Source organism: Oncorhynchus mykiss, chromosome 19 (genome assembly GCF_013265735.2).
Source record: "Oncorhynchus mykiss isolate Arlee chromosome 19, USDA_OmykA_1.1, whole genome shotgun sequence".
In the NCBI taxonomy this organism is placed as follows: domain Eukaryota; kingdom Metazoa; phylum Chordata; class Actinopteri; order Salmoniformes; family Salmonidae; genus Oncorhynchus; species Oncorhynchus mykiss.
The window spans coordinates 10,830,971-10,854,540 of NC_048583.1; the positions used below are offsets into that span (position 1 = coordinate 10,830,971).

At 42.5% G+C, this 23,570-nt stretch overlaps 1 protein-coding gene across 1 annotated transcript in view; it reads right to left on the reverse strand.

The window, feature by feature from the left end:
- Window positions 1–1,648: 1,648 nt before the first annotated feature.
- The window catches only part of LOC110497363, a 32,365-nt gene continuing 10,443 nt past the window's right edge, over window positions 1,649–23,570 (reverse strand). Inside the window, exons 8-10 of the mRNA XM_036954276.1 lie at window positions 22,036–22,254; window positions 20,882–20,973; window positions 1,649–3,244 (exon numbers count right to left, since the gene is read on the reverse strand). Of these exons, the coding sequence (XP_036810171.1) occupies window positions 20,921–20,973; window positions 22,036–22,254 (272 nt within the window). The 3' untranslated portion in view covers window positions 1,649–3,244; window positions 20,882–20,920. The remainder of the gene's footprint in view (window positions 3,245–20,881; window positions 20,974–22,035; window positions 22,255–23,570) is intronic.

Below are 23,570 nucleotides of genomic sequence, written 5' to 3' on the forward strand. Positions count from 1 at the left end.
AAGGGAAATCTTAACACTACAGAATACAATGACATTCTAGACCATTTTGTGCTTCCAACTTTGTGACAACAGTTTGGGGAAACCCCTTTCCTGTTTCAGCATGACAATGCCCACTTTCGCAAACAGAGGTCCATACATAAATGGTTAGTCGAGATTGGTGTGAAAGAACTTGACTGGCCTGCACAGCCCTGACCTCAATCCCATCAACCACCTTTGGAACGCCGACTGTGAGCCAGGCCTAATCGCCCAACATCAATGGCCGACCTCACTAATGCTTGTGGCTGAATGGAAGCAAGTCCCCGCAGTAATGTTCCAACATCTGGTGGAAAGCCTTCCAAGAAGAGTGGAGGCTGTTATAGCAGCAAAGGAGGGACCAACTCCATATTAATGCCCATGATTTTGGAATGAGATGTTTGAACAAGCAGGTGTCCACATACTTTTGGTCATGTAGTGCATGTTTAGAAGGTCCCATTTACCAGATTCTGAACAGGGAGAAGTTCTGGTGGCCACCTTCTTGCCCTGATCACCTCTGATAAGCCCCCCTCCACATCCTCAGAATAGCACCCAGAAAGAGGGTCCACCATAACCCCTTTCTCTTTGCTTTCCCCCTTTGACACAAGCATCCGAATCATCCGGCCCTCCTGTAAAAATAAACAGCGTATAAATAGGGGATACCAAGAAGGATCCGAATACATTTGGATCCGGTTCAGTTCAGGGAGAGGATGGGAGGAGGAGGGTAGTATTCTGCCTCCTTTAGCTGGTTGGCGCGAGGCCCCAATGACTGTGGTCAGGTTTGAAGGGTATGAGCCTGCATTCCAGTGCCTCTCCTGCCGTCACAAACTCACCACAAGGCCCAATGCAGCATTTCAGCTCTTAATGGTGGATTAAGATGTAAAAAAAAACACCCGATTGGTCCGCTGGCTGTAGGGACTGGTGTTATCACCTGGCGTTATCACTAGGCAGAACAGGACAGAAGCCCTGGAGACAAGCTTCATATAGCACCTGGAACAGGCCCAAAAACTAGGCACTAGATGGGTGGTAGTATAACTACATTACATAAGACTTTAAAAAGTATGTATGATCACAATAGTCATAAGTAAGCATTAATGCACAAGACTGTGCATTGTCAGGGAATAACTACACCTCCAGTGGTGTGAGAAGGCACACGGGCCGAAGGAGTTCACCCTGGAGGAGTTTAGATGGAGTGCTAGATAGTCTACGAACACAATGTCCTGGTCCATCCATGTTCCACGGCTATATTCAAGGTCATGAGGAGCTAGCTATTGAACGCCAGTCCAGCTAAAAGAGCCCTGCTAGAGACTTGAGGGAGTGCTGCACTGCAGTCCCAGGAATGTGTGGCAGAGTGTCAGGGAATTCATGTCTTTTAACGCTGTCACTTTGAAGCGAACGCATTCGCACCTGTAGCCAATGTTTACGCTTACCATAACATGACCGGCTGGACCGGAGGCGGGATGCTGGACAGTTGGCCGGTCAGCAAGAAGAATGACATGCTTGAGACTAGGGACACCTTGTTACAATGACAGCTATTTTAAAAAGGTTTCTTGAAATGTTTTTTTTCCCCCTTGAAAAATCTGAGAGAAGGAAGTGTTGTCTCCACGCTTTTAGAAAAACCACAACTAGCTGCAGATGTTTTTGATAGATTTATTCAAATGTACAAACAAGAGGAACAGGTGTTCTAGACAGAGCATTATTTATGGAAACGTCTTCTGGACTTCTTCGTTTTTTACATTTTATTTGTGTCAAGATTTCCGACTTGATGCATGAAAAAAGGAAGTAGAATTTCACGCACTACATTGGGATGGTTGTGAATGAGTGTGTAGAAAGAGGAGAAACTATCCTGTAAAGGAAACAGTTTGGAGTTCTCTCCTGTATCCCACCTCTCCCAGCTGTTTCTTTCCAATCCGTCATAGCTAGGCTATATCACAGTATCACTTTCATTTCCCCTGGATCACGAACCAACACTGCTATCTTCTTGGCTTGGACTGTCTCTAGCCCTGGCCTCCCTTTCCTCTCCTTTTAGTTGTTGTGTTTCACTACGTGTAAATTATAGCATATCTGCTGCTATTAGCATCATCCAGAGCAATCCACCCATAAGCCTTTTAGGATGTCGTCTTGGATGGAGATGCAGTGGATTGGCTTGATAGCCTGGTTTCTAATTCATGAGGGTATTAAACAGGTGGCCTCGCAATAGCAGGGTCCAGTTCACTGTATGCTGGGGACCAGGGCTGCATTTAGCAGGGCTCAACATTGTGAAACGTTCAGAAATATATTTTGCAGAATAGACATGCCTCTGTGAGATGCGGAATCAGGAATCACGTCAGCTCTAATCAGGACATTTCTATCTGAAGGGTTTCCACAACGTTTGGCTCCTGAACGAGGCCCAGATGACACGAGGGGAAGTTGAAGAACATGAATAAAACACACGCTTCACGCTGAGTAGGATTTAGATCGCCCAATAACAGACATATTGTGACACATTCACTACATTTATCTAGCTACTTACATCAAAAACAGCCAAAAAGGATGTAATCAAACCCATGCAAACAAAATGTACAGAACATGACGATGGAAGTATTGCCGTTATTTCAAAAAGACAAATGAATTGACAACATAGCTTGAGGGGGAATGTGAAAAATCTGCAGAAAGATTTGAAACTGATCTCCCCAAAAATGTATCTTGGAAACAGAGATGTTAACAATTTTAAGTTCATACATGACCTCATATTTCATGACTTCATATGAGTTTATGTAAATAAATAAGGCAGCTTTCTAGAATGCCCTTCAAGCCAATCAGAAATCAGTATTTAACAATGCCATGGTATAAATCTTAAGTAAATCCGAATAACAACATGAACACATTCTGACACTGCTACTCTTCCCTAAAGACATACATTCCTATCTATACTATATACACACACACAAGAGACGTGGACCCTGTGACGCAGGGCATATGTTTAGAATTTAAATGAATGAATCAAAATTAGGCGTATTAACTCCGAAGGCTACGATAACAAAAATACAGTATAATAAAAGTAAATAATAAAAGTGAAATTTAACTTAGCATTTCCATTCCTGAGATATAAAAGACAACAATAGTTAAACTGTTTATAGACAGAGAAAACATCAACTTAATCAACTAGCCTATGTAATATGAATTGAAAGAAATACTTTGTTTTCAGGCGTTTCCGATGACTTGACCTTTGACGTCACGTTTTATCTTCAGCCTAAAGAACACAAAGAAAAACAACGTGGAAGTCAGCATGAAGTCAGTGGGTCACTCACGATTCAAATGATTCATTTTGTTGTGCAGAACAGTTATTCATCTGTAAAGCACTTAGCTTCAACCTTTGCTAATCCTGCTTTGTAATCGATGGGAGCGTCATGATGGGGAGATCAAACTGGGCCACCTTTCAGGGCTTTTTAAACTTTCTCCTCAGTTTCCTCCATCTATATTTCTACCTGGCAGTTTCCTCCACCTATATTTCTACCTGGCTGGATTGTCCTGGATAGTTGTGTCCTTAGTCATTCTGCGACACCACTGTCCTGGCTCTCGTCACCTGTAATCCCCTGCCGTGCCTTCTGCTTTGACCATGTTTACGTGGCCTTTGACCTTTGACACCTGTGCTGAAACATCTGTTTGAGGGACAGGATACCGGACATATGATGACCCTTTTATGGATTCTTCGAACCGGTCGTATGCCCCCTAGGTGTGAAGACCGTGTAGTTGAGGTGGTTCAACTCCTTAAAAAGCCATTGATGACTTCGACTAGATTAACTTTTAGATTGACAAAAAGCTGAGTGTACAGATTTCAGACATAAAACTCCTACATACCCAAATACGAATTGAAGGCAGCTCACAGGTGTTCATTGGATATGGATGGTGTGCAGTCTATGGTACATGACCAAATCAATGAAAACCGACCATGCTGTAGGAGTGTCTCATTCTCACAGCTCTTATATCCTGCCGTTGCACTTTCAAATGTGACCCCCCGGTAATCTCAAATGCATGCAATAAAAAGGAGACCAGGTAACAGAGAACAGCTTTATGTGATTACTACGAGGCTGATTGCATATTGCAGAGCTTATGTGATTACTAAGGGTCTGATTGCATATTGCAGGACAGGTGAGCTCTCGCACAGCTCTGTAAAGTGGCTGGGCTAAACTGAGCTAAAGTTGAGCCATATAGGAACAGATAGGCATCTGTGTGGAGAGAACCCCCAGTTAGGCAGTTACTATAGTGAAGGAGAAACCTAGTCACTGAAAGGCTTGACATTCCACTGGGGATTTAGTGACTCTGGGGAAAATGCTTCTAATGCTAACCCGAGTCCAGCGAGAGACTACCACCTCCTCAATCTGGTCTCTGAACAAGAGCTCAAATGTTGGGTTACAAAAGTAGTGATTACAATTTATTAGATTGCTCACATTGTAGTAAGGCCTAGGAGTCAAGTGTTTGAACTGTAGCTGTTAACGGATAGTAATAGACCAAAACCTCAACCGGTTTTCAGTCTCATTACCTACAACCTGCATAAACCTGTTTACTACCTTCACCTTTACCCCCCTCTAAAAACAGGTGGAAACTAAGTGAAATCCGAAATCCTTTGTCCTAAACTGACTATATACCTGTTTTATTATTGCTTTATGACATCACAGAGGGAAAGTTTCAAACATGACAATTTATCACCGCTCTTTCCATCTCCTCTGGGCTTTTACAGCGTGCAGTAAAGCAGATCTGGCCTTTTGGAAACGTCCACTCGTCATCACAACGGTCTCCTCCAAACTACCTGTTCCATGCAGTCAATATTCCTACACTGCATGGTAGAATACAATAGAACTGTAATTGTCCATTTGGTCAGAAGACGTTTCCATAAAGACGTTTTTGGAAACACTTTGAATGAAAGGGCAATGCATGTGTCTAAGCTAATTACCTACCTATTAGTACGGGCATGTAAAAACAGCAAAATAACCGATGAGAGAAAATAACTAGGGACGCAAAACCTGTTTGATCTGACAGATTAAACAACTGAAAGGTTAAGTGCTGAAAAGTTCAATAGCTAATCGTAATATCTTTTAGGTCAAAGCAATGCAGCGATTCACTACATATTTAGTATGCAGTTGTTAATATCAATGTGAAAGCTTGCTGAAGAAGAACACGACCGCAAGTTCATTTAAAGGTACAGTGTTTCTTCTAATAGGTTTATGTGCAATATAAGCATAGTGCATTACATTAACAACAACAAAAGCCAAATTCATCATAGTCATGAATATGCACAGCCCTGCGTCAACTTGCATTACTATTTCTCAACTAGTAACATTTCACTATCAAACATTCTCCAATTTTAAAACCACCATAAACACACATCAAAATGTAGCAATAGTGGCTGCAGTGTAACATACCTAAAGCGTTCATTTAAAGTAAACTGTTCTTACATGGAGAGTGGGGAGAAAAGTCCCCCAACTGAGATGACTAACACACTGAAAGACACAGGCATATTAAGCCGTGGTGTGACTTGTCAGTTTGGGCCTGAGGAAGGAATGTTGGAGATTGGAGCTGATGCTTGAGGCGATACCAGCAGGTAAATGTCCATCTTTCACCAAGTCTCTGATCACAGTAGGCCCAGAGGCCCGGAGAGTAGGTTCGACCCAGGAGGAGTGGACAGGAATGATAAAACAACCAATTTTGTTGGATGGGGACACCGGCTGAAAATACAACAAGCAGAGGATGGTGACAGGTCTATCCCTTACATACTATTGAAGTCACAGAAAGTATTGCATTATGGGGATGGACATTAAGCTGTTATGGCTGCTGCTCCTTCCAAACAGTGTGCCTCCAGGACACAATCTGACCACATGGGGACTGTCAATGAGATCAGAACGATGACTGGTTTGGTACTATGACGTCAGTCCATCCAGAGATAGTAAGATAGTTGGAAATACCATATTCTCTCTTGACTGATGTAGAGATTTGGTTATGGCTCATGAGAATAGAAATACCATGTCAGGAACTAAGACTAAATCCATCCACAGTACTTATTGCTTTGTACATAGAAAGGTGACAGTATGGGCATCACCAGGGCCCAGTTATCTATCTGGATTTCGCCTATCGGATAGGCTTAACTGCATAGAAATAGAATGAATGGAACAGAGTAATTATTGACTTGAATTGGGAACACCCGTTCTATTAATTTAAATCGTATCCAATTGCCAAAATCCGGCTAGATAACTTTTGAAAAACTGAGCCCAGGGGCTCTAGAGGAGCTGAAAGGATTGGCCACTTCCCTAATCCGGCATTTAGCAGGCGGACTCAATTCCCCGGAGATTATCTGGATAATCCTGCCCCAGGGGAATTCTGTTCAGTAAACAAAGCCTAACATTAGTTCTGCTGACTACTAGAGACGTTCGACTAACTGCACATCCCAACTCCCCACAAATGATTTTCTGAACCCTTAGTAGGTACTCAAAGCACTGACTGTTTGTAAAACAACTGGAAGTGACAGATGGTGTTGGTCAGAGGAACTGTAAGGGTTTTGTTCAATGACTGGATTATTGTCCTTCATTGTTAGTCTAGGATACCGGATTTCTACTACAGAGTATAGGTACAGATGTAGGATCTTCATTTGATCACCCTGTTGCAGGAGAACTTTCCTGCAATGCAGGACATTTAAAACTCGTGGACTATTTGAGGTTCAAAAAGGCTAAGTAATTCCACAATGAAATTTCAGACTTGATTTTCCCTTACGAAATATGTAATTACCCTTACAAAAATGTAGATGAATTATAATCCACATTTCCTGTTGCAAACTGTCTCAAATTAAGATCCTACATCTGCAATAGACCGCCCTTTGGCCTGGTCTCCTTTGTAAAGCTCAATGGAACATCCAGATGCAATAATAGAATAGAGTAGTAGCCTCTATCTCTAGGAATAGTGTCTGGGCAAAGTGGGCATCACATCATAGCATGCTATCAGATCACACACACAATGCAATGAAGATAGGTGCTATTTGGAAAACCCTGTGTCGAACACTATTTAGAGAGCTATGGAACCTGGGTGACCTCTGACAAGCTATGCTACCAAGGTGTAAATACCATTTCCATGTAGCATATCAAACTTATAGCCATATTATTTTATTGCCATTGCCATTCTATCGTCTGCTTTCCTTTGTTGACAGACCGGTATTATTATTATTATTATTCAGCTCCTAAAGCGAAGTCAATAATGGTGTGTGTCTTACAGCACTTGGCAACCAGCCGTCTGCTAGCATGGCGGGAATACAAGAGAGAGAAGGGAAAACGTGACAGCTACGGTGGAACTCTTGGGAAGAGTCTAAAATAAACACCCAAAAAAGGTCAGAGGTCACCGTCCTCTGACATCCATCCATAATGGGTTAGGTAGAGGGTATGGTGAACAGTGGAATTGTAAAAGTGAGCTCGTAAGAATTATTTTCCTTTACCTGGCTGTGTGTGTGTGTGTGTGTGTGTGTGTGTGTGTGTGTGTGTGTGTGTGTGTGTGTGTGTGTGTGTGTGTGTGTGTGTGTGTGTGTGTGTGTGTGTGTGTGTGTGTGTGTGTGTGTGTGTGTGTGTGTGTGGCATCTGTATGTTTATAGGTGCAAAATCGCTCTGACATTTCCTGGTTGCTAAAATTCTAATAGTTTGCCTAATTTTAGTTTATGTGACCAAACAGGCAATGTATAGTGTAGAGAAACAATGTACCATCTAAACCGCTGTGAAATATCTTATGAAAACACCAAAAAACATGTTGCTGTTTGAAGCTGGTGTATGAAACAGAAAGTACATTTCGCAACTACGAAAGGTAAGAACGGGAGTATAGAAATAATGCACCTAGAACATATCTACCACTTCTTAGAGTTGAGAATGACACATTTCTATGTGAATTTTGTTGGGTCCCCCAAACAGTTACATATTGTAGCTTTAAGTGTGTGCAGGTCTAGACGTTCCTTGAGGACAATTCCCTCTAGCTCAACCTCTGCATGGACATGTCTCAGTGACCACTAAAGAATGTGGGTGTGTCTCCTAGGACACAGGGAGTACATCACTCTCCTCCTTGTGGTCAGCGTATACCCTTTAATTAGGTTGCGCTGACCTCTGACCTTTTCACTTAGCTCCCACCGCAAAGGGTCACTGAAGGTTAAGGAACCCAAGCAGGAAGTTGGACCGACCCCACCTAGCGGTTTTGTGATGTGGAGACAAGTTCAGGAAGTGAACACGTGAGATGTGTGTGGTATTATACAAACTAGATCTGACTGATCTCTGGACCAGATAGCAGTGGTAAACGCACTGCCGATATGACTAATGGGTTGGGGCATGGTTTCAGGTCACATAAAGGAGAGATACTTCCTTTCATAAAGAGAGGCACAGTGTAGTGTGTAAAAATATCACGGACCAGGGCTAGCAATAGATACTCAAATCAATGTCTCAATTATACTCCCTTGTATTCTACAGAAAGCTAATGAACAAGGCTAATCAGTTTACTACGCAACAAGAGTTTGATAGCAACGGAAGGCTGTATTTTAGGCGACTATATGAGTTTGGTGTAAGTATATGATAAAACTATAATTCAAACACAGTGAGAGAGAGAGAGAGAGAGAGAGAGAGAGAGAGAGAGAGAGAGAGAGAGAGAGAGAGAGAGAGAGAGAGAGACAGTGGTTGGAGAAGGAGGTTGGAGTTCCTTATTGGTTATAGATAGCTCTCAAGCATCTGTTTGACTTGACCCCATTTGTCAAGGTTAACAGTGGTGGAGATCCATAATAGTCAATGAGCCAAACGGTATCTAAACTAGCTAAGGGGTTATCTGAATTTTGTCTTTGATTGACTTGTATACTTCGGGTTGTTACAGCAAACAACTGCCACTAAATCAACTGGCTGAACTAGCAAATGTCTATTTCACTCAGTTATTGGATTTTTCACAAGATGAATTTGACACCCAGGTTGCTCTGACCTCTGCCACAGAAAGGGATAGTGTTTCAATAGCGAGCAGCTAGCTAGCTACATTAGCTACATTCCACCCACACCAGCAGCTGTGTACTGTACTGTGAGGCAGGGCTGCCTCCTAACGTTTAAATATGGTAATGGTTAAATATACTAATGGTTTCACTAAGTGTTGGTAAAAAAAAATAATAATAACTGGAAAAGGGCAAAGGGCTACGACCAGGTTATGACAGATGCTAAGCTAACAGGAAGCCTTGGGTGAGCCAAATGTTTATAATAGATTCATTAGCACCTGTAAGTGGCCCCCTTGTAAATTTACCCTCTTGCATTCTAAACACATTTAGATCGTCCGAAACACGCCTGACCACTAAAGCCAAAGGAAAAGACAGCTGAGTTGTAGGAAGTGTTCCTGTTTCTGCCTGCCAACCAAAAGTGAATATACTCCCACGTGAAATATGTATTTATTAATTTAACCTTTATTAAACTAGGCAAGTCAGTTAAGAACAAATTCTTATTTACAATGATGGCCTACCAGAAGGCACAAGTCCTCCTGTGGGGACAAGGGCTGGGATAAAATAAAAAAATAAATATAGGACAAAACACACATCACGACAAGAGAGAAAACACAGCACTACATAAAGAGAAACCTAAGACAACAACACAGCACGGTAGCAACACAACATGGAAGCAGCACAAAACATGGTACAAACATTATTGGCACAGACAACAGCACAAAGGGCAAGAAGGTAGAGACAACAATACATCACACAAAGCAGCCACAACTGTCAGTAAGAGTGTCAAAGATTGAATAAACAGTGCATTCGAAAAGCATTCAGACCCCTTAACTTGTTCCACATTTGTTACGTTACAGCCTTATTCTAAAATGGATTAAATTTTTTCCCCTCATCAATCTACACACAATATCCCATAATGACAAAGAAAACAGGTTTTAGAAATGTATTAGGAAAATAATTTATTTACATAAGTATTCAGACCCTTCTCTATGAGACTCAACTTTGCTCAGGTGCATCCTGTTTCCATTGATCATCCTTGAGATATTTCTACAACTTCATTTGAGTCTACCTATTGTAAACTCAATTGATTGGACATGATTTGAAAACCTGTCTATATAAGGTCCCACTAGTTGACAGTGCACGTCAGAGCAAAAACAAAGCCATGAGGTAGGAGGAATTGTCCGTAGAGCTCTGAGACAGGATTGTGTCGAGGCAGAGATCTGGGGAAGGGTACCACCAAGACTCTTCCTAGAGCTGGCCACCTGGCCAAACAGAGCAATCGGGGGAGAAGGGCCTTGTTTAGGGAGGTGGCCAATAACCCTATGGTAACTCTGAACTCCAGAGTTGCTCTATGGAGATGGGAGAAACTTCCAAAAGGGCAACCATCTCTGCAGCACTTCACCAATCAGGCCTTTATGGTAGAGTGGCCAGAAGGAAGCCACTCCTCAGTAAAAGGCACATACACGACATCCCACTTGGAGTTTGCCAAAAGGCACCTAAAGGACTCTCAGACCATGAGAAATAAGATTCTATGATTTGATGAAACCAAGATTGAACTCTTTGGCCTGAATGCCAAGCGTCACGTCTGGAAAAAACCTGGCACCATCCCTACGGTGAAGCATGGTGGTGGCAGCATCATGCTGTAGAGATGTTTATCAGCAGCATGACTGTGAGACTAGTCAGGATCGAGGGAAAGATGAACGAAGCAAATAACAGAGAGATCCTTGATGAAAACCTGCACCAGAGTGCTCAGGACCTCAGACTGGGGCAAAGGTTCACCGTCCAACAAGACAATGACCCTTGGCACACTGCCAAGACAACGCAGGAATGGCTTCAGGACATGTCTCTGAAGATCGTTGAGTGGCCCAGCCAAAGCCCAAACCTCAAATGGATCAAACATCTCTAGAGAGACCTGAAAATAGCTGTGCAGCGATGCTCCCCATCCAACCTGACAGAGCTTGAGAGGATCTGCAGAGAAGAATGGGAGAAACTCCCCAAATACAGATGTGCGACGCTTGTAGCGTCATACCCAAGAAGACTTGAGGCTGTAATCGCTGCCAAAGGTGCTTCAACAAAGTACAGAGTAAAGGGTCTGCTTACTTATGTAAAATATGATATTTCAGTTATTTACATTTTTTGCAAACATTTCTAAAACCTGTTTTTGCTTTGTCATTATGGGGTATTGTGTGTAGATTTATGATGAGACATTGCTCGTGTTTCTTGGCCCAAGCAAATCTCTTCTTCTTCTTGGTGTCCTTTAGAAGTGGTTTCTTTGCAGAAATTTGACCATGAAGGCCTGACTCAAGGAGCCTCCTCTGAACAGTTGATGTTGAGATGTGTCTTTTACTTGAACTCTGTGGAGCATTTATTTGGGCTGCAATTTCTGAGGCTGGTAACTAATGAACTTATCCTCTGCAGCAGAGGTAACTCTGGGTCTTCTTTTTCTGTGGCGGTCCTCATGAGAGCCAGTTTCATCATAGCGCTTGATGGTTTTTGTGACTGCACTTGAAGAAACTTTCAAAGTTCTTGAAATGTTCTGGATTGACTGACCTTCATGTCTTAAAGTAATGGACTGTCATTTCTCTTTGCTGATTTGAGCGGTTCTTGCCATAATATGGACTGGGTCTTTACCAAATAGGGCTATATCTGTATACCACCCCTACCTTGTCACAACACAACTGATTGGCTCAAACGCATTAAGAAGAAATTCCACAAATTAACAAGGCACACCTGTTAATTGAAATGCATTCCAGGTGACTACCTCATGAAGCTGGTTGAGAGAATGCCGAGAGTGTGCAAAGCTGTCATCAAGGCAAAGGGTGGCTACTTTGAAGAATCTCAAATGTAAAATACATTTTGATTTGTTTAACACTTTTTTGGTTACTACATGATTCCATATGTGTTATGTCATAGTTGTCACAGCAACGTCAAACAGTGGAGGCTGCTGAGGGGAGGACGGCACAAAAATAATGGCTGTAATGGATTCAATGGAATGGTATCAAACACGTGGTTTCCATGTGGTTTATACCATTCCAATGACTCCATTCCAGCCATTACTATGAGCCTCCAGTGACTTCAATGTAGGAGGGGACCCAGGCCAGTGTGTGTGTGTGTGTGTGTGTGTGTGTGTGTGTGTGTGTGTGTGTGTGTGTGTGTGTGTGTGTGTGTGTGTGTGTGAAAGAGAGAGTGTTTGCGGAGCCCAGCCAGCATAGGGCATGTCTGAAGGCCTTTAACTCATTATCTGAGCATCAAAGGGAACCTTGACTCTGCATCTCTCAACACACTGGCTGAGTAGAAACACAGAGACAGGGATGCAATTCAAGACCTTCTGTGTTGCGCTGGTTTAAATAAGTAGGGCACAAGGGATTAAAGAAGGGGTGTACGAAATGTTGAGAGTAATGGCTTTACAAAATGAGATGTGGGGTGTCATTTGGCAGTGTTGTGTGATAAACAATGACTATGAAGATGCTCATTATGTCGTCTTTCAGTCAGTAATGGAATTTAGGGATTACAAGTTGACATCAGGTCAGGGATTCATGTCAAACCAGATGCATGCATTTCATGATCAAAGAAATGTGTTTTGAACAACAGTGGCTAACAGTAACATCCAGAGGCTGTATATACAGTGCCTTGCGAAAGTATTCGGCCCCCTTGAACTGTGCGAACTTTTGCCACATTTCAGGCTTCAAACATAAAGATATAAAACTGTATTTTTTTGTGAAGAATCAACAACAAGTGGGACACAATCATGAAGTGGAACGACATTTATTGGATATTTCAAACTTTTTTAACAAATCAAAAACTGAAAAATTGGGCGTGCAAAATTATTCAGCCCCCTTAAGTTAATACTTTGTAGCGCCACCTTTTGCTGCGATTACAGCTGTAAGTCGCTTGGGGTATGTCTCTATCAGTTTTGCACATCGAGAGACTGAATTTTTTCCCATTCCTCCTTGAAAAACAGCTCAAGCTCAGTGAGGTTGGATGGAGAGCATTTGTGAACAGCAGTTTTCAGTTCTTTCCACATATTCTCGATTGGATTCAGGTCTGGACTTTGACTTGGCCATTCTAACACCTGGATATGTTTATTTTTGAACCATTCCATTGTAGATTTTGCTTTATGTTTTGGATCATTGTCTTGTTGGAAGACAAATCTCCTTCCCAGTCTCAGGTCTTTTGCAGACTCCATCAGGTTTTCTTCCAGAATGGTCCTGTATTTGGCTCCATCCATCTTCCCATCAATTTTAACCATCTTCCCTGTCCCTGCTGAAGAAAAGCAGGCCCAAACCATGATGCTGCCACCACCATGTTTGACAGTGGGGATGGTGTGTTCAGGGTGATGAGCTGTGTTGCTTTTACGCCAAACATAACGTTTTGCATTGTTGCCAAAAAGGTCAATTTTGGTTTCATCTGACCAGAGCACCTTCTTCCACATGTTTGGTGTGTCTCCCAGGTGGCTTGTGGCAAACTTTAAACAACACTTTTTATGGATATCTTTAAGAAATGGCTTTCTTCTTGCCACTCTTCCATAAAGTCCAGATTTGTGCAATATACATATAGATTGTTGTTCTATGGACAGAGTCTCCCACCTCAGCTGTAGATCTCTGCAGTTCATCCAGAGTGATCATGGGCCTCTTGGCTGCATCTCTGATCAGTCTTCTCCTTGTATGAGCTGAAAGTTTAGAGGGACGGCCAGGTCTTGGTAGATTTGCAGTGGACTGATACTCCTTCCATTTCAATATTATCGCTTGCACAGTGCTCCTTGGGATGTTTAAAGCTTGGGAAATCTTTTTGTATCCAAATCCGGCTTTAAACTTCTTCACAACAGTATCTCGGACCTGCCTGGTGTGTTCCTTGTTCTTCATGATGCTCTCTGCGCTTTTAACGGACCTCTGAGACTATCACAGTGCAGGTGCATTTATACGGAGACTTGATTACACACAGGTGGATTGTATTTATCATCATTAGTCATTTAGGTCAACATTGGATCATTCAGAGATCCTCACTGAACTTCTGGAGAGAGTTTGCTGCACTGAAAGTAAAGGGGCTGAATAATTTTGCACGCCCAATTTTTCAGTTATTGATTTGTTAAAAAAGTTTGAAATATCCAATAAATGTCGTTCCACTTCATGATTGTGTCCACTTGTTGTTGATTCTTCACAAAAAAATACAGTTTTATATCTTTATGTTTGAAGCCTGAAATGTGGCAAAAGGTCGCAAAGTTCAAGGGGGCCGAATACTTTCGCAAGGCACTGCAACAGTATCACATTAAAAAACTAGACGCAAGAGACGCCATTTTGTCATAGGGCTTTTGGGACCCTCAGACAGTTAAGTACCATCAACACTGAAACCTGACTCCACGCTCTCCACCTTCAAACTTCGGTCACAGGCAGCAGTCAGCCACCAACACAAACGTGTGTTTTAATCTCATTCAAACCCAATAAGTGTTTCATCTCATGGCTATATACTGTATTAACTAGGTAATTGTCAGAGTAGAGGACTACTTATGCTATGTGAGCCACACAATACGACCTACTAATAATCTAATATAACATTATAAATATCAGTCTGTAGATACATGCAGCTGTTGTCATATTACACAACCTGAGCTGGTCTATTGTTGAATGATTCTCAGTGTGGAGCCCTGCACAATCTCTAACTCAGTTGGTGAGCCAGGGCAGAGAGCACACTGCTTATGTAATGGTTTGGGGAATCAAGTTTGTCTGATGAGTAACTGCCTGAGGCCTGAAGACTTGTGTTAGCTCCCCAAGCGAATGCTTAGGCTTTTAGCTTAGTGGGCTAACATTGTTGTGTTGCGCAGGACACAAGAGGCAGATTTGGGATCAGCTGACACCAGCTGTTTCTGTCGTGTGTGTGTGTGTGTGTGTGTGTGTGTGTAAGGGGCCTTTCCAGCCTGCCTTTCCACTAGTCCCTCCCTGTGATAAAACATCAAGCCAGTCAGGTGACATGACAGAGCCCTGTCATCTCCATCACCACATCAAAACCCACACATGCAGGAAACACCACCCAGCAGCACCCAGCCACTGTTTTTGCTGAGCCCAGGCCCCCTCTCACATTGCCACAGAGCCATTGGGACGTCCAAAACGGTGGTCTCAAACCCCAAAATGGAGGTCTGGTTTCTTTTTTATTACTGGGGACAGCATTGCCACTACATAAACAAGAAAAATATTAATTTTGGAGACGATGAATGACAAATATATCTAAGCAAAGTTAGTAGATCTGTTCATAAACACATGAGATATAATCTGACCCTTGACCTCTGAGTCTCTACACAGCCTTGCCCTGTTTTTGAACCTGTGTGTCCAATCACATTGAACGAAATCCCCTCTCGAACAATAAAATAGCCCACACTAATTACTAGCTAGGCTTGTCCACATGTTCTCGTCTCTCTCTCTGGACCGACGGTCTATTCCAGTCAAATTTATGATAACCCCCGTGAGCTGACGGCATGAAAGCAAACCCGATTAGAAAATAACACAGACGGCCTAACCAGCTAATTATGCTGTTTCATGAGCTGTCAGGTCATGTCCATTATCTCCCCTGGATGGGGGAGACAAGAGACCTTTCAAGTGCAGGCTTTCCAGCTTGCTCATCACTACCTAAACCAGGTGGAAGGAAGAAAGGACTGGTTGTTTCTTGCTTTTCTCTTTCTTTCCTTTTCAGGTCTCCTTCAAGGTCGATTCAGTCTGTTTTCTATGTATGTAAAGCACAAAATAGACCGCTTTTGTTATTGTTTATGAGCAAGGCCCAGCTTGCCTTCCAAGAAGGGCATTTTCTCCTCATGCTAAATGTGAAATCCACAACTGAAGCAGCTGTATCATCCAGTCTTTTCCACTATATTGAGAATATAGAGTTAATAACTACAATTCAACAGTGAGAATAATAGGCTGCACCCTTAGAAAAAAAGGTGCTATCTAGAACCTAAAAGGGTTCTTCGGCTGTCCCCATATAGGACAGGGGTGTCAAACTCATTCCCATGGAGGGCCTAGTGTCTGCTGGTTTTTCCTTTCAATTAAGACCTAGACAACCAGGTTGACATTAATTCATCAATTCAGTACAAAGGAGGAGCGAAAATCCTCGGCCCTCCGTGGAATGAGTTTGACACGTGCCATAGGAGAACCCTTTGAAGAACCCTTTTGTGTTCCATGTAGAATGTTTCCACAAAGGGTTTTACATGGAACTCAAAAGGGTTCTACCTGTAACCAAAAAGTGTTCAACCTGGAACAAAAAAGGGTTCTCCCATGGGGACAGCCAAATAACACATTTGGAACCCTTTATCCTATGAGTGTAACTACCAAGCCTATCAGTGGGCATACTTGCTTTCCATTGCCGAAATATAAATAATGCTGCTGTGGTTGCCGTGATCCTATACCACTCCCCCAGTGTGAAACTCTAAACCATATCAATGACCTGCTGCTAGAAGGTATCCCTGGTAGACTCAGCCCCCACTGTTTGTGTAAGTCAAACGAAAGTTCTGGAAGGCAATGGTATAGGAGCAATTACGTACCAGAATCTCCAGGAACTAAAATGTTAAACAGTGTGTATATGTGATAATATACGACTGTGACATAGGTAAATAGAAACTAGCATAAAACATGTTATTTTAACAGCTGTATTTTGCTACATTACACATGTAGGATTGTTAACGTCGTCATATATTATCTACGGTTAGTTATTCTCCATCTACATGGTCAACTCGTCTCCAACGATTCTGTTAAATACATATGTAAATATCTCACATGAAATAGATCCTGGGACAATGAGGTGCATGGGGCCTTGTGTACTGTAAAATACTCTGAACCAAGGAAGTAATTTCTTCAAAGAGTGGCTCTGTCTGGACCAATTATCCAATCCTCTAATGAACTAATTATGGCAGTCTGAAGGCAATGATTGTAATTACAGTGCCTTGCGAAAGTATTCAGCCCCCTTGAACTTTGCAACCTTTTGCCACATTTCAGGCTTCAAACATAAAGATATAAAACTGTATTTTTTTGTGAAGAATCAACAACAAGTGGGACACAATCATGAAGTGGAACGACATTTATTGGATATTTCAAACTTTTTTAACAAATCACAAACTGAAAAATTGGGCGTGCAAAATTATTCAGCCCCTTTACTTTCAGTGCAGCAAACTCTCTCCAGAAGTTCAGTGAGGATCTCTGAATGATCCAATGTTGACCTAAATGACTAATGATGATAAATACAATCCACCTCTGAGATGCAGCCAAGAGGCCCATGATCACTCTGGATGAACTGCAGAGATCTACAGCTGAGGTGGGAGACTCTGTCCATAGGACAACAATAAGTCGTATATTGCACAAATCTGGCCTTTATGGAAGAGTGGCAAGAAGAAAGCCATTTCTTAAAGATATCCATAAAAAGTGTTGTTTAAAGTTTGCCACAAGCCACCTGGGAGACACACCAAACATGTGGAAGAAGGTGCTCTGGTCAGATGAAACCAAAATTGAACTTTTTGGCAACAATGCAAAACATTATGTTTGGCGTAAAAGCAACACAGCTGAACACACCATCCCCACTGACAAACATGGTGGTGGCAGCATCATGGTTTGGGCCTGCTTTTCTTCAGCAGGGACAGGGAAGATGGTTAAAATTGATGGGAAGATGGATGGAGCCAAATACAGGACCATTCTGGAAGAAAACCTGATGGAGTCTGCAAAAGACCTGAGACTGGAACGGAGATTTGTCTTCCAACAAGACAATGATCCAAAACATAAAGCAAAATCTACAATGGAATGGTTCAAAAATAAACATATTCAGGTGTTAGAATGGCCAAGTCAAAGTCCAGACCTGAATCCAATCGAGAATCTGTGGAAAGAACTGAAAACTGCTGTTCACAAATGCTCTCCATGCAACCTCACTGAGCTCGAGCTGTTTTGCAAGGAGGAATGGGAAAAAATGTCAGTCTCTCGATGTGCAAAACTGATAGAGACATACCCCAAGCGACTTACAGCTGTAATCGCAGCAAAAGGTGGCGCTACAAAGTATTAACTTAAGGGGGCTGAATAATTTTGCACGCCCAATTTTTCAGTTTTTGATTTGTTAAAAAAGTTTGAAATATCCAATAAATGTCGTTCCACTTCATGATTGTGTCCCACTTGTTGTTGATTCTTCACAAAAAAATACAGTTTTATATCTTTATGTTTGAAGCCTGAAATGTGGCAAAAGGTCACAAAGTTCAAGGGGGCCGAATACTTTCGCAAGGCACTGTATATACACAGCCACAGCATAGCCACCTTACTTGAAGCTAGCAAGACTTTCTCTCACGTTTTCCCCTACCTTAAAGACGGAGATTGGAGACATGTCAATCATCTTTAAGAATGACTATGGTTACACTGTGCATATTAGTGTACATGCATAGTGTACACATGCATACCTGCATTATTAAAACATAAAAATCTATTCTCCCCTTACTGACCCTCATTCTAAATTTCCTGCTCAAACCATCCTGGAGGGGGGAGAGCGAGAGAAAGAAAAAAAAAGAGAGAGAGAGGGAGGGAGAAAAAGGGGGAACCCTGACTATTCTTCCCGCCGGGATGGAGAAATGGGCTGCCTTACAAATCCCCACGCTTCTTATCCAGCCTTTCCTAAATACCCAAAAAGGACAGGTTTGTCAGTGGTGCTAGGCAGTAGCCTTCTCTTCTAATTGCACTCTCCTACATGACCAAATTCATTCTGCTGTAAATGTAGTTTTATGAGACCTAATTAATTCTGCTGTAAATGTAGTTTTATGAGACCTAATTCATTCTGCTGTAAATGTGGTTTTATGAGACCAAATTAATTCTGCTGTAAATGTAGTTTTATGAGACCTAATTCATTCTGCTGTAAATGTAGTTTTATGAGACCTAATTCATTCTGCTGTAAATGTAGTTTTATGAGACCTAATTCATTCTGCTGTAAATGTAGTTTTATGAGACCTAATTCATTCTGCTGTAAATGTAGTTTTATGAGACCTAATTCATTCTGCTGTAAATGTAGTTTTATGAGACCTAATTCATTCTGCAGTAAATGTAGTTTTATGAGACCTAATTCATTCTGCAGTAAATGTAGTTTTATGAGACCTAATTCATTCTGCTGTAAATGTAGTTTTATGAGACCTAATTCATTCTGCTGTAAATGTAGTTTTATGAGACCTAATTCATTCTGCTGTAAATGTAGTTTTATGAGACCTAATTCATTCTGCTGTAAATGTAGTTTTATGAGACCTAATTCATTCTGCTCTAAATGTAGTTTTATGAGACCTAATTCATTCTGCTCTAAATGTAGTTTTATGAGACCTAATTCATCCTGGTGTAAATGTAGTTTTATGAGACCTAATTCATTCTGCTGTAAATGTAGTTTTACGAGACCTAATTCATTCTGCTGTAAATGTAGTTTTATGAGACCTAATTCATTCTGCTGTAAATGTAGTTTTATGAGACCTAATTCATTCTGCTCTAAATGTAGTTTTATGAGACCTAATTCATTCTGCTCTAAATGTAGTTTTATGAGACCTAATTCATCCTGGTGTAAATGTAGTTTTATGAGACCTAATTCATCCTGGTGTAAATATAGTTTTATGAGACCTAATTCATTCTGCTGTAAATGTAGTTTTATGAGACCTAATTCATTCTGCTGTAAATTTAGTTTTATGAGACCTAATTCATTCTGCTGTAAATGTAGTTTTATGAGACCTAATTCATTCTGCTGTAAATGTAGTTTTGGGGTCACTCAAAAAAGCAGGCCAAGCAAAACTACTGACTGAGCGATAGAGAAAGAGGGGAGGAAGAGAGAGGTGAGAAAAAGTGAAGGACTGACAACCCCTGATGGACGTGAGATGACAGGGATTTCTGGGGGTCTGCTTTTTTGTGAAATGGGACGCAACCTGTGACTGTTAACACGTTGCGTCTCGACGGTGGGCTTAAGATCTGGGCCTATCATCGGCTGTTAAGAGTGGGATGGATTTCTCAGGTCTTCAGGGTCCAGGCCCTGGGCTGCAGCACTGTAGTAGCGGCAGGCTTCAGAGAGAAGAGAGACACAGGTGCAGGGGGCTATAGTTATAACTTCCTGTCTGACTGACTGACTGACTGACTGGCTAACTGACTGTCTGAGAGGACCCAAGCTGCTGGGGTCTGTCTGACGAATCTAGCTGGAGTGCCTGATCGAAATGAGATAAGAGGCAGAGTTATGAGCAGAACAATTGCATGAGAGAGTATGAGTGGAAATCGGAAATGCATTGTTTAGCGGCAAGTGGGCAAGGAGATCTTGAAGAGGGTTGGGAGCGGTTTGGTAGATTGTGAAAGATATTTGATGTGCAAGTTGTGGTGGTTTCCTTCTAACTGTATGACTTGTTCTTGTAGAGGCTAAGCAACGTCTGTCCATTAAATAAGTTATAAAATACGCCTTCATGTGTCCCTCTCACTCAACCTGGAGCCTATATAAATCCTCCCTACACAAGAAATTAAACTTTGATATATGCTGCAATATCTTATGACCGTCAATGGAGAGTTGAGTCCAGATGCATCAACAACCACAAACATCCCTTCAAGGAATATATATATATATATATATATATATCAATGTGGATTAGCCTCGTCAAGAAGATTTAGGAAGATGGGAACCCTTAATCTAATGCAGACTGATAGATAATGACCAGCGGTACTGGTAGATTGGTGGTTATGACGTCCTATTTATACTGCAATGTTAATTCAGGGAGACTGGTTCAGTAACATATCTGGCACTTCCAGCAGAAGTCGTTTGCAGCCTGCTGACCTGGCTGGTAGGGGGGGGGGGGGGGGGGGGGGGGGGCTGATCCGTTTACTAACACCTGAGCTGGGGAAGTAGTTCAGCAGCTGCAGGGGGGAGGTTGGGGGTCCGATGGGGGCTTACCGTGGTTGTGAAGGGGCTGCAGATAAAGGAGGATCTCTTTTAGGCCGGGTTGTCCAGAGGAACCTCAGAGAAGCTGCTGGTCATGGCCCGTCCTGAGAAAGTGTGTGAGAGAGAGAGAGAAAGTGTGAGGGAGAGAAAAAGTGTGTGTGAGAGAAACAAAATAATGAGGAGACAGGGCATAGATGAAGTGATGACCGTGGGGAGTTTTAACCCTAGATCTATGGCTACATTTCACCTGCTAATGGTTACTGAAGGATGCTTGAGTAATGGCAGCAGACCTTTAGTCAGGATCCCTGCCAAAGTAGAACATTCAATACTGATGCGATGGTAGAACATGTGTTCTGAATCATATACTGTAGAACCATCTGACAGTAGTGGGACTAAACAATGGAATCCTACAGCCATCCTTGCGAGTGACCCTACAGCCACGGTTTACAAATGTTCCATGCATTTTTGGACCGCTGAACGGCTGAAAGGACAACTGGTGTTCTCTCTTGGTTTGAGCTCTGCGACATGTCTTAGTAAAGGGGAAGGGTCAAACACACACATCTGCTGCTAACCACTGCCTTTCACTTGCCATGGCTTGACCATATAGTGATGCTTTCCATCGGTTTTGACCAGACATTCAAAACTGACTCAAGCACCACCGCTATTAGAGCCCAACTGAATGTTGCTTTAGAAAACGACAGCTTGAACTAACTGTCGTGTTGAGTTGTTGGTTCAGTCTTCACCACCCAATTATAGAGGAATCCTTCACGCTGAGATATGGACATAGTCTGGGAGTTGTGGTGCTATCACCATGCTGTGTTAATTACATTCTCCCCAGGAGAGGAATGTTCAAGGCATAGTAGAACACTTCTGTTCAACATTGTATCCCTGAGTCAATTACAGAGAAAGAGGAAGTGGATAAACCAATCTGTCTCGTTGTGTTTTCAAATGACGCAAAGAAGCGAAAAGAGAGGTGTGATTTGTTTTTGGCCACTTTTTTTAAACGGCGAGGAACAATATTCAATTAACGGCATCGATAGCCATAGATACCATGACGTTAGAAGAAGATGTATACAAATGTTCAACGGAAATGTGTCTTCTTTACCCCAACCCGTCAGAAAGACACACACACACAGAGGTTGTAGCAGATATTGAACTATACCAACCTCTTGGAGTTGTTGAAGTGATCCTGGCGGTGATGCTGGTGTTGTTGTTGTTACTCTTGTTGGCCTCCACTGACTCCACTGAGGTCTTATTGGAGACAGTGTTCTCGTCATCAGTCTCCCCCGCTGGGGCCTCAGGGGCCACATCTCCAGGGGCCCCATCATCAGGTTTGTCCACAGGGCTGGCAGGCGGTGGGTAGTCAGAGATTTTCTCACTATCTGCTGCAGAGTGAGTACAGAGTTTAATCATGTCAGTGTCTTAACATATTATAGTCGAATTATACACACAATATCTCTGAAGAGCTTGCCACAGCACATTTCAACACACCCATTATTGCTTAAGCCTGTATTTAACACATGTTCACCCAAATTCCGGCTAAGAAAGGCATATTTACCTTGCTCTGCAAGACTGTGCTTTGTCATTACCCCTAAGCATTACTATAATGATAGCATTTCCTATCTGAGTCTCCTGGCCGGCAGTGTTTCTCTTTCTGTTCCTACAAGAATGTTTCTGCTCACTTTGACTGTTGGGGGGTTTCTCCTCTACTGAACCAGCTGATCCAGGCCCAGGCCTCTGGTTGGTTGCCTAATGAGGTCCTGATTACTGACCAGGCCTTGCTGGGAGAGCAGCACCACACAGCTGGTTAAGAGCTGTGGGAAAGTATGGCCGCCTCGTTATTATCTTACTCAAGGTGATGGGGGGGGGGGGACTGAGGGGGATGGTGGGGACAAGGGTGCTACGAGGCTGGGGAGGGGGGAGGGTAACACCACTGCTGTTCTGGACATATCTGCAGCATTATTCAGATCTGTAAACCGCAATTTTTTAAGCACTATTGCTACCTCTTGTGAGGACAGACGCTGGGAGACCAGAAGCAAGTACAGGGAGTGAATATTTAATAGATAACAGACATGAAACAAAACCCTGACCTGTTCACCGGACGTTCTACCTGTCCCAGACCTGCTGTTTTCAACTCTCTAGAGACAGCAGGAGTGATAGAGATACTCTGAATGATCGGCTATGAAAAGCCAACTGACATTTACTCCTGAGGTGCTGACCTGTTGCACCCTCGACAACCACTGTGATTATTATTATTTGACCCTGCTGGTCATCGATGAACATTTGAACATCTTGGCCATGTTCTGTTATAATCTCCACCCGGTACAGCCAGAAGAGGACTGGCCACCCCTCGTGGCCTGGTTCCTCTCTAGGTTTCTTCCTAGGTTCTGGCCTTTCTAGGGAGTTTTTCCTAACCACCGTGCTTCTACACCTGCATTGCTTGCTGTTTGGGGTTTTAGGCTGGGTTTCTGTACAGCACTTTGTGACATCAGCTGATGTAAGAAGGGCTTTATAAATACATTTGATTGAAATTTGATTGAATAGATAGATATAGAGGAGGCAATCAAAAAATTGATGGAGTCCAGGTGAGTCCAATGAATCGCTGATGCCGGTAACTATGGTGACAGGTGTGCGTAATGATGGGCAGCTTGGCACCCTCGAGCGCCAGAGAGGGGGAGGGGGAGCGGGCGTGACACCTCTG